The sequence below is a fragment of the Anolis sagrei genome, chromosome 12 (genome assembly GCF_037176765.1).
Source record: "Anolis sagrei isolate rAnoSag1 chromosome 12, rAnoSag1.mat, whole genome shotgun sequence".
Taxonomy (NCBI): domain Eukaryota; kingdom Metazoa; phylum Chordata; class Lepidosauria; order Squamata; family Dactyloidae; genus Anolis; species Anolis sagrei.
This window is the reverse complement of record NC_090032.1, coordinates 258,541-271,408: the sequence shown is the minus strand read 5'-3', so window position 1 is coordinate 271,408 and position 12,868 is coordinate 258,541. Positions and strand designations below refer to the sequence as shown.

Here is a 12,868-nt window from a genome sequence, read left to right as displayed (position 1 = left end):
CCCCAATTAACCCACAGTACCCATGGGGATTGGTAGTTGGTATCAATAATAATAGTAATAATAATAATAATAATAATAATAATAATAATATATAAATAATAATACAGTAGACCCCCCAGTTAACCCATGGTACCCATGGGAACTGGTAGATATGTACCAATAATATATATATATATATTAATAATAATATAATAGACCCCCAGTTAACTCATACTACACATGGGGATTGGTAGTTGTGTACCAATAATAATAGTAAATATGTTAATAATAATATAATAGACCCCCAGTTAACCCATGGTACCCATGGGGATTGGTAGATGTATACCAATAATAATATTAATAATAATAATAAAATATATTAATAACAATACAGTAGACCCCCAATTAACCCATGCCCCCCCCATGGGAATTGGTAGATGTGTACCAATAATAAAATATATATATATATTAATAATAATACAGTAGACCTCCCAATTAACCCATGGTACCCATGGGGATTGGTAGATGTGTACCAATAATAAATATATTATTATTAATAATAATAAATATTTTAATAATAACACAGCAGACCCCCAATTAACCCACGGTACCCATGGTAATTGGTGGATGTGTATCAATAATAAATATAAATATAATAATATATGAATAATAATACTGTAGACCCCCCAATTAATCCATGGTACCTATGGGGATTGGTAGATGTATACCAATAATAATAATAATAATAATAATATATAAAAATATAAATAAATAATATAGTCGACTCCCAATTAACCCATGGCCGCCCCCATGGGGATTGGTAGATGTGTATCAATAATAATATCAACAACAATAACAGGGATCGATAAATGCTGTGTGAGTGCAGTTTGTGGTTGCTTGAGAGTCCCTCTCTCTTAAAGGCAGACCTCGTGCTGTAACCCAGACCATAAACTCTGCATCGACTGGGGATTCACCTTGCAGTCCAGTCGTGAAAAGCAAACCAAGACCATCAACGCCAAACCCAACAGCCTGGCTGTAGCATGACAACCAGCTTTTCAAAAATGCAAAGTGTGGTTTCTTTGGTTTTGTTTCCACCTGTTGCTTGGATTCCGGTTAACTAAGAGTCTGCTGTAGTCATGTTTTGTTTCACATAGAAAAAAATATATTTCTATGGGTTGCCTTTGGAGCCTCCGCTTTGGGGACTCCCCCAAGCCCAAGGGCCGCCGTCCTTTGCAAAGACCGGTCTTCTTTCTCTTCGGCTGGAGAAGGAATGCAGCCAAGAAGATCCCAACAGAGGAGGGAAGGAGAGAGCGGTGCTGGCCCCAAACTGTCACCACATTTCAAGGAAGGAGGCGGCAAAGACAAAGGGGGAGAGACGGCCCCACAAAAGGTCTCTCCGCTGGCCCTGCTCCAGCTGGAAGGCCGACCCACACTTGGGAGCAAGGAGCAAACACGGGGCCAAGGCTCTTCCTCTGGAACATCGGGGTTAGGAATCCTTGGAAGCGTCTACACGGTGATTCCAATGCACTTTGGTCCCCTTCTGCCCCGTTGCCCCCCTCACCTGCAATGCTTCTGCACACCCCAAACTGAACCCCAAACTGAGCAAGACACAGGGACGGGCAAGTGGCATCAAAGGCTGGACAAAATAAGAACCATAATAATAACCACAATAATAATAATCCGGCATATAGATCTCCTTTGCTGTGACATACTGTGCTTCTGTGTCAGAAAAATAATAATAATAATGATATTTAATCGTCGAAGGCTTTCATGGCTAGAATCACTGGGTTGCTGTAGGTTTTTCAGGCTATATGACCACGTTCTAGAAGCATTCTCTTCTGACGTTTCACCTGCATCTATGGCAAGCATCCTCAGAGGTTGTGAGGTCTCTCACAACCTCTGGGGATGCTTGCCACAGATGCAGGCGAAACGTCAGGAGAGAATGCTTCTAGAACACTCTCACTACCTCTGGGGATGCTTGCCATAGATGCAGGCGAAAGGTCAGGAGAGAATGCTTCTAGAACACTCTCACAACCTCTGTGGATGCTTGCCAGAGATGCAGGCGAAATGTCAGGAGAGAATGCTTCTAGAACAGTCTCACAAACCTCTTGCCATAGATGCAGGCGAAATGTCAGGAGAGAATGCTTCTAGGACACTCTCACAACCTCTGAGGACGCTTGCCATAGATGCAGGCGAAACGTCAGGGGAGAATGCTTCTAGAACACTCTCACAACTCTTCCCATAGATGCAGGCGAAATGTCAGGAGAGAATGCTTCTAGAACATGGCCATATAGCCCGGAAAACAGACAACAACCCATTAATAATTATGTCTCCCAAAGGAGACTCACTTAACATAAAAGCTGACAAAATGCCAAAAGTTAACATAAAACTTTTGTCTGGGGTTGCAAAATTGTCCATCTACACTGTCGAATTAATGCACTTTGATACCACTTTGATGCTAAAGGATGGTGAGAGTTCTAGTTCAGTGGCATTCGGCAGACCTTGTCAAATCATGAATCCGTAGCACTGAGCCATGGCCGTGCTATGCATTAATGCTAATAATAATAATAATATAATTGTATATTTTATATTAAATGTAATATTACTAATAATATTACAGGATAATGTTATAGTACAATGTAATATATAATATTAATATTGTGCTAAGATAATAATAATAATAATATATTGCATTTACTTTTTACTTGTCAGCCGCTCTGAGTCCCCTTCGGGGTGAGAAAGGCGCCATATCAAGGTCGTCAATAATAAATAAATACGTAAATAAATCAATTTATATTTGCAGGTGGCTGATTTTGGAGGCAGCGGGTTCCGGGCTTGACCCCAAACATCCCCAATCATTACTAAATATGTAAACATTTTCAAGAGGAAAGGAATACCCCAATTACTTTACAAAACGTCACTTTTTTAATGTTTTCACATAAAAACAAGGAGGAAAAAAGGGGGGAATTACAAACCCAAGGATGGCGCCCCGCTCGCTCCCCCCACCCCCCAATCCCCCCTCCCTCTCTTCCCAAAAACCCCAAACACATGCGCAACCCAAGGAAAGTCAACAAAAAAAAAGGGATTTGCTTAAAAAACATTATTTAAAAAATAATGATCATGATCATAATAATAATCCGTGTCCCGAGAGTCTTGTTTCCGTCTCTCCCGCTCTCGGGGGCAGAGCTTGGAAGCAGAAAGCGTTCCCCAAGAGGTATCTCGTGTCCCCCAAAAAAGGTCCGGCTTCGGAATCCGTTCCAGGCCAAATTTAGGGGAAAATTAGGAAATTTCCCATCTCCTTTCCCCCAAAGTCTGTAGAGTGTCCTTATTGCCATTGATTTGGAAACGGAAGCAGAAAAGCGTCCACAAGCGTATAGAGCAAATGGACGCAGCTGTCGTGCGTCACTCTGGAAAGCAAGAGGTGTGGACTAGTGCTGATAACAGCACTTCCTGTGTTCACAATGTTACGATTGGACGGTGCGCTGAGTGTTAAGTAGCTTCTAATGTATATCGCTGTAAAATAATGTAGTTTATAGCCTAAGGTGGCTGTCATTGATCACGTTCCTGCCTTACTGACAGCTGGGTTATGGGCCCAGAACCACGTTTCACCGCTGCATCTAATCTACGATGATTGTCACTGACAGAGGTCTCTTCCCAGAAAGGCTTTATTGTTTGAGAAGGGAAGCCCCATCAGGCTCCTCTCTGAGGGTCCTTCCACACAGCCGTATCAACCAGAACATCCAAGCAGATCGTCCACAAAAGGGCCAGAGGATTAGCACGGGTGGTAAATCATCAGCAATTATAAGATCTATCAACCAAAAGGTTGCAAGTTCGAAGCCCTGGGTTGGCGTGAGCTGCCAACTGTCAGCCTAGCTCATTGTTTACCTAAGCAATTTGAAAACAGCTTTAGAGAAATTAGGTACCACTATATAGAGGGGGAGGTGTTTTACGACACCATAAAGAAGGAAGATCAGAAAATGTTGGGCCACCAAAAGGAAGGAGGAAGCCAACAGCACCCCCTGGACTCGAGCTCCAACTTCCATGGCACCTCCTTCTGTTCTGTCTGTCTGTGTATTGAATGTTTGCCGTGTATGTGTACTGTGATCCGCCCTGAGTCCCCTTCGGGGTGAGAAGGGCGGAATATAAATAAAGTATTATTATTATTATTATTATTATTATTATTATTATTATCTGCTTTGAACTGGATTATCTGAGTCTACACTGCCATATAATAATCCAGTTCGATGAAACATACAGCCATGTGGAAGGGGCCTTAGAGACACAGACCCAAGTCAGCAAACTTTCCTTGTTTTCCATTAACTCTTTTCTCTAGCATTAAAAAGTCCGGCTCTCTGACCTGTCGGAACACCTTACCTGTGGACTTTGTTTACTACCGTAAGCTCCCCTATCCCACTGCCTATTCTGCTACAGAGACCAAATACCCCTACATGTGTGTCTGCGTGAGAGGTCTGGCTGCTTCAGGTGGGAGAAGGAACACGTGGCTTCCGGTCTTTTGGACGCAGTCTCGCCTTCAGGTAGCTGTGAAGGTCCGGCACTGTGAAAGGGGGACCGCTGTCCCTTCTGTCCGCCTTCAGCAGCCCGCGACAGGCCGAGGCGGTGGCCGGACGCCCGGAAGGCGGGCCCGTGTCCGCAAGGGTGGCCGCTCACCCGTCGTTGGCGGCCACCAGCTGCCCCAGGCCCTCCCGGATGTAGACGGACTGGATCTCCTTGGTCTTGAGGCAGAAGTCGCAGGCCCAGACGGCCGAGGCCTCGGTGGTCAGCAGCCCGTAGGCGTTCTCGGTCATGCCGGTGCACTCCCGGTGGAACCACTTCTGGCAGGAGGCCTCGCACAGGATGGCGTCCTGGTCGTCGTTGACCTCGCTGCGGCAGGCCCCGCAGGGGTACACCAGGCCCGGGGGCGGCTGGTGGCCGGAGGGGCCCCCGGGAGCCTTGCCGGAGGAGGGGGCCGAGGAGGAGGAGCCGCCGCCGCCACCGCCGCCGCCACTGCCGGGAGCCACGCTGTTGCCCTCCGGGGTGCCCCCGTTGCCCCCGCTGTTGGGCACGAAGGGGGCCTGGGTGCCGTTCATGGCCGCCGCCGGGGAGCCCGTCGTGTGCGGCTCCGGAGGGAAGGCGTTGGGGGGAGCGTTGAGGGGCTTCCCCCCTCCTCCTCCGCCGCCGCCCCCTCCTCCTCCGCCGCCATCTTCTCCCCCTCCGCCTCCTCCGGGATTGAAGCCGGGATCCGGTCCGGGGAAGGGGCTGGGGTTGGGGGGCAGGTTGGGGAGGTTGGGGTTGGGGCGCTGCATGGGGTTCTGTCCAAAGAGGTTGCCCGGCTGGCCGAAGCGCTGGGGCATGGGCGGGGGCCCGCCGGGGGCGTTGAGGCCGGGGCCCATGTCCCCTCCTCCGCGGGGGGGCTGCCCCATCGTGGGGGAAATCATGGGGCCGAAGCCCCCCATGGGCCCCTGCATGAGCTGCCCGCCGGGGGGGCTGAAGTTCTGCCCCACGGGCTGGCCAAAGGGCTGGGGGCCGCCAAAGCCCATCCCGCCCGGCTGCACGTAGGCGGGGTTCTGCGGGGGGAGGCTGAAGGCGGCGGCGGCAGCGGGGCCCATCTGCCCGGGGCCAAAGGGCGGGGGCTGCCTGCGCAGGGGCTGGGGGCCCCCTCCTCCGTAGCCGGGAGGGACCTGGGGCCCCATCGGGCCCTGCATGCGGAAGTTGCCGAAGGGCCCGGGGCCTCCCAGGAAGGGCGCGGCGGCCGAGCCCACCTTCGGGGCCCCAAAGTCATCCTCAAAGGGGTTGGAGGCCACCAGGTGGTCCACCATCGGGGTCGGCGGGGGAGCAAACTCCGAGAGGTGGGAGTAGGCCGGGCCCTGCAAGAGAGGGAGACACAGCACCGTCAAGGCCCAGGCAGCACACCAAACACAACAACAACAACAACAACAATCCCTGCAAAGGCCACCCAGCCCAACCCCCTTTGGCCAGGCAGGAAGACACCACCCAAGCCCTCCCAAGAGATGGCCACCCAGCCCCTGCTTTCGAGGCAGAGGTGGAGACTCCACCAGACTCCCAACTCACAACAGACTCCGCTAACTCAGGCCGGGGCAGACTTTCCAACTTGGGGGCCACGTGCTAGCAGTCCCCGCTAAGAGGACTGGCTGCTCAGTGATGGAAGGAAGGAAGGAAGAGAGAAGGAAGGGCAAAAGGCAGGAAGGGAAGGATGGAAGGAGAAAAGAGGGAGCAAAGGAAGGGGGGGGGGTAAAGAGAAAGGAAATGGAGAAGGAAAGAAAGACAAAAGAGAAGGAAAGAAGGGTGAATGGGAAGAAGGAAAGAAGGAAGAAAAAAGAGAGGATGGAAGGAAGGGAATGGAGGGCAAAAGAGGGAGGGAAGGAAGGGAGGGAGGAAAGAGAGAAGGGAGGAAAAAGGAAAGAGGAAAGGAAGGAAGGAAGGAAGGAAGGAAAAAGAGGGATAGAAGGAAGGAGGGAGGAAAGAAAGGATGAAAGAGTGGAAGGGAAGGAAGGGAGGAGGGAAGGCAGAAGGAATGAGAGAAGGAAAGACAAAAGGGAGGAAGGGGAGAATGGAAGGAGAAAAGAGGGAGTTAAGGAAGGGGGGAGAAAGGAATCGGAGAAGGAAGGAAAGACTAAAGGGGAGGAAGGAAGGGCGAATGGGAGGAAGGGAAGGGTGGAAGGCAGAAAGAGAAGGAAGGAAGGGAATGGAGAGGAAAAGAGGGAGGAAAGGAAGGGAGGGAGGAAAGAGAAAAGGGAAGAGAAAAGGGAGGGAGGGAAGGAAGGAAGGAAGGAGAAAGAGGGATAGAGGGAAGGAGAGAGGAAAGAGGGAAGGAAGGATGAAGCGGAGGAAGGGAAGGATGGAAGGAGAAAAGAGGGAGTAAAGAATGGGGAGGTAAGGAGAAAGGAAATAGAGAAGGGAGGAAAGACTAAAGGGAAGGAAGGAAGGGTGAATTGGAGGAAGGGAAGGCAGGAAGGGAAGGAGGAAGAAAAAAAGAGAAGGAAGGAAGGGAATGGAGGGGAAAAGACGGAGGGAAGGGAGGGAGGGAGGAAAGAGAAAAGGGAAGAGAAAAGGGAAGGAAGGAAGGAGAAAGTGGAATAGAGGGAAGGAGGGAGGAAAGAGGGAAGGAAGGATGAAACGGAGGAAGGGAAGGATGGAAGGAGAAAAGAGGAAGTTAAGGAAGGGGGGAGGTAAGGAGAAAGGAAATAGAGAAGGAAGGAAAGACTAAAAGGAAGGAAGGAAGGGCGAATGGGAGGAAGGGAAGGCAGGAAGCGAAGGAGGAAGAAAAAAAGAGAAGGAAGGAAGGAAGGGGGGAGGGAGGGAGGGAGGAAAGAGAGAAGGAAAGGGAAAAGGGAAGGAAGGAAGGAGAAAGAGGGAAGGGTGAATGGGAGGAAGAGAAGGAGGAAGAAAAAAGAGAAGGAAGGAAGGGAAAGGAGGGGAAAAGAGGGAGGGAAGAAAGGGAGGAAAGACAGAAGGAAAGAGGAAAGGGAAGGAAGGAAAAAGATGGATAGAGGGAAGGAGGGAGGAAAGAGGGGATGAAAGGGTGGAAGGGAAGGAAGGAAGGGAAGGAAGGTGGGAGGAAAGAGAGAAAGAAGGAAGAATGGGATGGCGAGGGAGAGAAGGGCCTGAGAAAAGAGCCCAAGGGGCCGCACTTGACCCCCGGGCCTGGCTTGGCCCATCCCTGCACAAAATCCTCTTATCTTTGAGGGAGTTCTTCCTGATGTCCAGGAGGAATCTCTTTCCCCGTAGTTTGAGCCCACGGCCTGTGTCGCTGGCCCTTCTACGCTGCCAGATAATCCAGATGATGAAGGCAGACCACCCGCATGATCTGCTTGGAACTGGATTACCTGAGCCTGCAAAGCGGACACGGCAGAGCAGAAGGGCCCCCCCTGGTCTTTGGGGCGGCAGAAGCCAAGCGTGGGAGACCCTCCCCAATATTCTGCCATGGCCGTGGCAAGGCTGTGTCTATTTTCCTTGCAAACACTGACAAAAAGGACACACAGGTTTATTCACGTACTAGGCATGCATTACACAACGTCACACCATTTCTGTCCCTGGTGATCAATGCCATTTCCTATCATAAAAAACGTGGAAAATGTTTCTTAAACAGCCAAAACGTCCGTCTTTGCAAGAGAGAGGGAGGGAGGGAGCCTATCCTTCTAGAGCAGTGGTTCTCAACCTGGGGGTCGGGACCCCTGGGGGGGTCGCGAGGGGGTGTCGGAGAGGTCGCCAAAGACCATCAGAAAACACAGTATTTTTCTGTTGATAGTGGGAGTTCTGTGTGGGAAGTTTGGCCCAATTCTATTGTTGGTGGGGTTCAGAATGCTCTCTGATTGTAGGTGAACTATAAATCCCAGCAATTACAACTCCCAAATGTCAAGCTCTATTTCCCCCAAACTCCCAACAGTGTTCACATTTGGACATATTGAGTATTCATGCCAAGTTTAGTCCAGATCCATCATTGTTTGAGCCCACAGTGCTCTCTGGAGGTTGGTGAACTACAACTCCCAAACTCAAGGCCAATGCTCACCTAACCCTTTCATTATGTTTTGCTGGTCATGGGCATTCTGTGTGCCAAGTCTGAGTCAATTCCATCTCTGGTGGAGTTCAGAATTTGATTGTAGGTGAACTATAAATCCCAGCAACTACAACTCCCAAGGTCCAGAGAATGAAAATACATCCTGCCTATCAGATATTTACATTACGATTCATAACAGGAGCAAAATGACAGTTATGAAGTAGCAATGGAACTAATTTTGTGGTTGGGGGTCACCACAACATGAGGAAGCGTATTAAAGGGTCGTGGCATTAGGAAGGTTGAGAACCACCGTTCTAGAGCATATTTGGCTCTCGTTTTCCACGGCCCTTCTCTTCGTAGGAGTCTCAACCAATTGTAGAAGTTCCTGGAGGGGAGACACAACCCCTTCCAAAGCCAGGGATGCACAACATTAAGCAGGAAAGGGCACTTCCACACCAGGAACAGGACAGTTTGCAAAGCCTGCCATTACGATAATGTTATTACGACGACGAGGATGGCCGCTTACCTGCGTGTTGGACTTGCGGCGCTTCTTCTCCGGGCTCTTCATTTGAAAGCCTGAAAAAGAGACCAAAACAAGAAGGAACGGGGTCAAGACAAGCCAAATCCTCCGGACTCTGGACAGGTCTCTGGCCCAGCCAGAAGGACCCCCCAACACGGAGCCTTCCCATTGGCCCTTCTTGGGCCCTGGAGCCAATCGGGGAGCAGAGCCAGAGTGGGTTCATCTTTCGCAATCTGCACTTTGGGGAAGAGGACCTCTCTGTCTGCACTGCATCCAATACACAACTCACAAAGAGATTTCATCACACAAGCATTGTGGGCATGTATGGGGGCAGGGGAGCCAACAAAAGGGGGTCTGGGTGCATCTGCACTGCGAAATTAGTATTAGTAATATTACATGCAATATAAAATTATAATATCATATTAGTATTATACTGCATTACATTATATTATTATATTATATGTATATACAATATATTATTAGCATGGTACAATATCAGTATTATATATTACTATACTGTACTATACCATTATACTGTAATATTATTAGTAATATCATATGTAATACGAAATATATTCTTATATTATTACATTGCGTTACATTATAATATATGTATGTACAATATATTATTATCATAGTACAATATCAGTATTATATATTACTATGTTGTACTATACCATTATGTTGTAATAATATTAGTAATATTACATGTAATATAAAATATATAATTGTAATATATTATTATTAGTATTATTTTGTATTACACTATATTACAAATATTATATATTATATGTTAGCATAGCACAATATCAGTATTATATATTACTATATTGTACTATACCATTACACTCTAATACTATTAGCAATAATACATGTAATACAAAATATATTATTATAATATATGATTACATTGCATTACGTTTTAATATAGGTATGTACAATAAAGTATTAGCATAGTACAATATCAGTACTATATATTACTATATTGTACTATACCATTATGTTGTACTATACTATCATGTTGTAATAATATTAGTAATATCACATGTAATATAAAATATATAATTATAACGTTGTATTAGTAGTAGTAGTATTATATTGTATTACATTATAAATGTTATAAATATTATATGTATATACTATTAGTATTATATTGTATATATAAGCTATTGTCCTCCCAACCCTGCTCTATGCCTGTGAGACGTGGACTGTCTACAGACGTCACATGCAACTCCTGGAACGATTCCATCAGCGCTGCCTCCGGAAAATCCTGCAAATCTCTTGGGAAGACAAGCAGACAAACATCAGCGTGCTGGAAGAAGCAAAGACCACCAGCATTGAAGCGATGGTCCTCTGCCACCAACTCCGCTGGACCGGCCATGTTGTCCGGATGCCTGACCACCGTCTCCCAAAGCAGTTGCTCTACTCCGAACTTAAGAACGGAAAACAGAATGTTGGTGGGCAGGAAAAGACATTGAAAGATGGGCTCAAAGCCAACCTTAAAAACTCTGGCATAGACACTGAGAACTGGGAGGCCCTGGCCCTTGAGCGCTCCAGCTGGAGGTCAGCTGTGACCAGCAGTGCTGCAGAATTTGAGGAGGCACGAGTGGAGGGTGAAAGAGAGAAACGTGCCAGGAGGAAGGCGCGTCAAGCCAACCCCGACCGGGACCGCCTTCCACCTGGAAACCAATGCCCTCCTCACTGCGGAAGAAGATGCAGAGCAAAAATAGGGCTCCACAGCCACATGCGGACCCACAGGGAAACCCATGATGGAAGACCATCTTACTCGTCCAACGAGGGATCGCCTAAGTAAGTAAGTAAGTATATTGTATATAATATGTATATATTATTAGTATTATATTGTATTGTATTATTATAAGTATTATATATATATATATATGCACATATACATATATACACACACACACAAAACATATTATATTACAAGTAAAGCGCAGGAAACAAGATGGAATTGTCTTCTCTATCTTCTATGTTATAATAATAATAGTAGTAGTAGTAGTAGCAGAAACTCCAGGGGCCATTTAGTCTAACCCCCTTTATTCTGCAATATAGGAAATGCACAATCAAAGCACTCCCAACAGATGGCCACCCGGCCTCTGTTTAAGAGCTTCCAAAGGACCCTGCAAAGGGTTATTTCAAAGCCTCCAGAGGAGTGTTGTCCAAGGGGATCTCCTTCCCCGCCATGTGAGGCCTATATGGAAGATATATATTCCTTCTCCAGGTAGATAAACAGGGCTCCCGCCCCCCGCCTCCCTCTCTTCTTCTGCGGGAGGAAAACAGTCCTGCTGGCCCTTTAAGGCGAGGCCTTGTCACTCATGCTCCGGCCCCGCCCCTGTCTCCATGGCAACCTTCCCCCCGACTAGGCCCGAGGCGCTCACCGGCCTTTCCTGCCTTGCGCCCGGGCCCGGAGGCCAGGTTTCCCGGCGGGGGCGGCGGCGGGGGTCCCGGGGCGGGGGGTGGCGGCGGGGGTGGCTGCGCGGAGGCGTTGGCGTTGGCGGCGGAGGGGCCGACTCCTCCGCCCTCCAGCTTGTCCGAGTGCGGGGCCGCCATAAAACGGCAGGGACCGGCCTACGAGGCAGCACCGCCCGGCCCAGCCATGGCCGCCCGCAGCGAGGCCCCCGGAAGACCAGCGAGGCGCGACACGGGCAGAGCGGATAGACTTCCGGCCGAGGGGGCAGCCATTTTGGACTACATTTCCCAAGGAACCTGCTCATCCGCCACAACGGCCGAGGCTTCTGGGAGTTGGAGTTTCCAATTTAGAAAACAATCGGAGCCACTTCCGGCCGAGGGCGGCCATTTTGGACGCCAGCCTTTCAGACTCCATTTCCCAGGAAGCCTGCTCATCCGCCTCAACGAACAAGGCTTCTGGGAGTTGGAGTTTTCAGTTTAGAAAACAGAAGCGGAGCCACTTCCTGTCGAGGGCGGCCATTTTGAACGCAGACTTACAGACTCCATTTCCCAGGGAGCTTTCTCCTCCGCCTCAATGGCCGCGGCTTCTGGGAGTTGGAGTTTCCAACCTAAAAGAAGCGGAGCCACTTCCGGCCGAGGGGGCTCCGCCATTTTGGACGCAGAATTACGGACTCCATTTCCCAGGCAGCCTGCTCATCCGCCTCAACGACCAAGGCTTCTGGGAGTTGGAGTTTTCAGTTTAGAAAACGGAAGCGGAGCCACTTCCTGTCGAGGGCGGCCATTTTGGACGCAGACTTACGGACACCATTTCCCAGGGATCTTTCTCGTCAGCCTCAATGACCGAGGCTTCTGGGAGTTGGAGTTTACAACCTAAAAGAAGCGGAGCCACTTCCGGCCGAGGGTGGTCCGCCATTTTGGACGCCAGCCTATCGGACTACATTTCCCAGGATGCCTGCTCAACGGCCGAGGCTTCTGGGAGTTGGAGTTTCCAATCTAAAAGTAGCGGAGCCACTTCCAATCGAGGAGGAGCCGCCATTTTGACGCCAGCCTTTCGGACTCCATTTCCCAGGGAGCCTTCTCGTTCGCCTCAACGGCCGAGGCTTCTGGGAGTTGGAATTTCCAGTTTAGAAAACAGAAGCGGAGCCACTTCCTGTCGAGGGCGGCCATTTTGGACGCAGTCTTGCGGACTCCATTTCCCAGGGTGCCTGCTCATCCGCCTGAACGGCCGAGGCTTCTGGGAGTTGGAGTTTCCAATTTAGAAAACAGAAGCGGAGCCACTTCCGGTCGAGGCCGGCCATTTTGGACGCAGTCTTGCGGACTCCATTTCCCAGGAAGCCTGCTCATCCGCCACAACGGCCGAGGCTTCTGGGAGTTGGAGTTTCCAATTTAGAAAACAGAAGCGGAGCCACTTCCGGTCAAGGGAC

At 49.1% G+C, this 12,868-nt stretch overlaps 1 protein-coding gene across 1 annotated transcript; it reads right to left on the bottom strand.

Annotated features, from left to right (window-relative positions):
- Positions 1-2,881: 2,881 nt before the first annotated feature.
- Positions 2,882-11,682, bottom strand: PYGO2 (pygopus family PHD finger 2). The gene is made up of 3 exons (XM_060757910.2): positions 11,414-11,682; positions 9,021-9,070; positions 2,882-5,843 (listed from the first exon to the last, which is right to left on the bottom strand). Exons 1-3 carry the CDS (start codon positions 11,583-11,585, stop codon positions 4,644-4,646), a joined length of 1,422 nt encoding a protein of 473 aa, XP_060613893.2. The 5' UTR covers positions 11,586-11,682; the 3' UTR covers positions 2,882-4,643.
- Positions 11,683-12,868: the final 1,186 nt, after the last annotated feature.

Bases quoted from the DNA above. Each gene is read 5' to 3' on its own strand.
- PYGO2 (XM_060757910.2), bottom strand. From the start codon at position 11,585: ATGGCGGCCCCGCACTCGGACAAGCTGGAGGGCGGAGGAGTCGGCCCC. The intron at 9,071-11,413 runs GTGAGCGCCTCG...TCTCTTTTTCAG, and splicing joins GCGCAAGGCAGGAAAGGCCG to GCTTTCAAATGAAGAGCCCG. The intron at 5,844-9,020 runs GTAAGCGGCCAT...CCTCTCTTGCAG, and splicing joins GCCGCAAGTCCAACACGCAG to GGCCCGGCCTACTCCCACCT.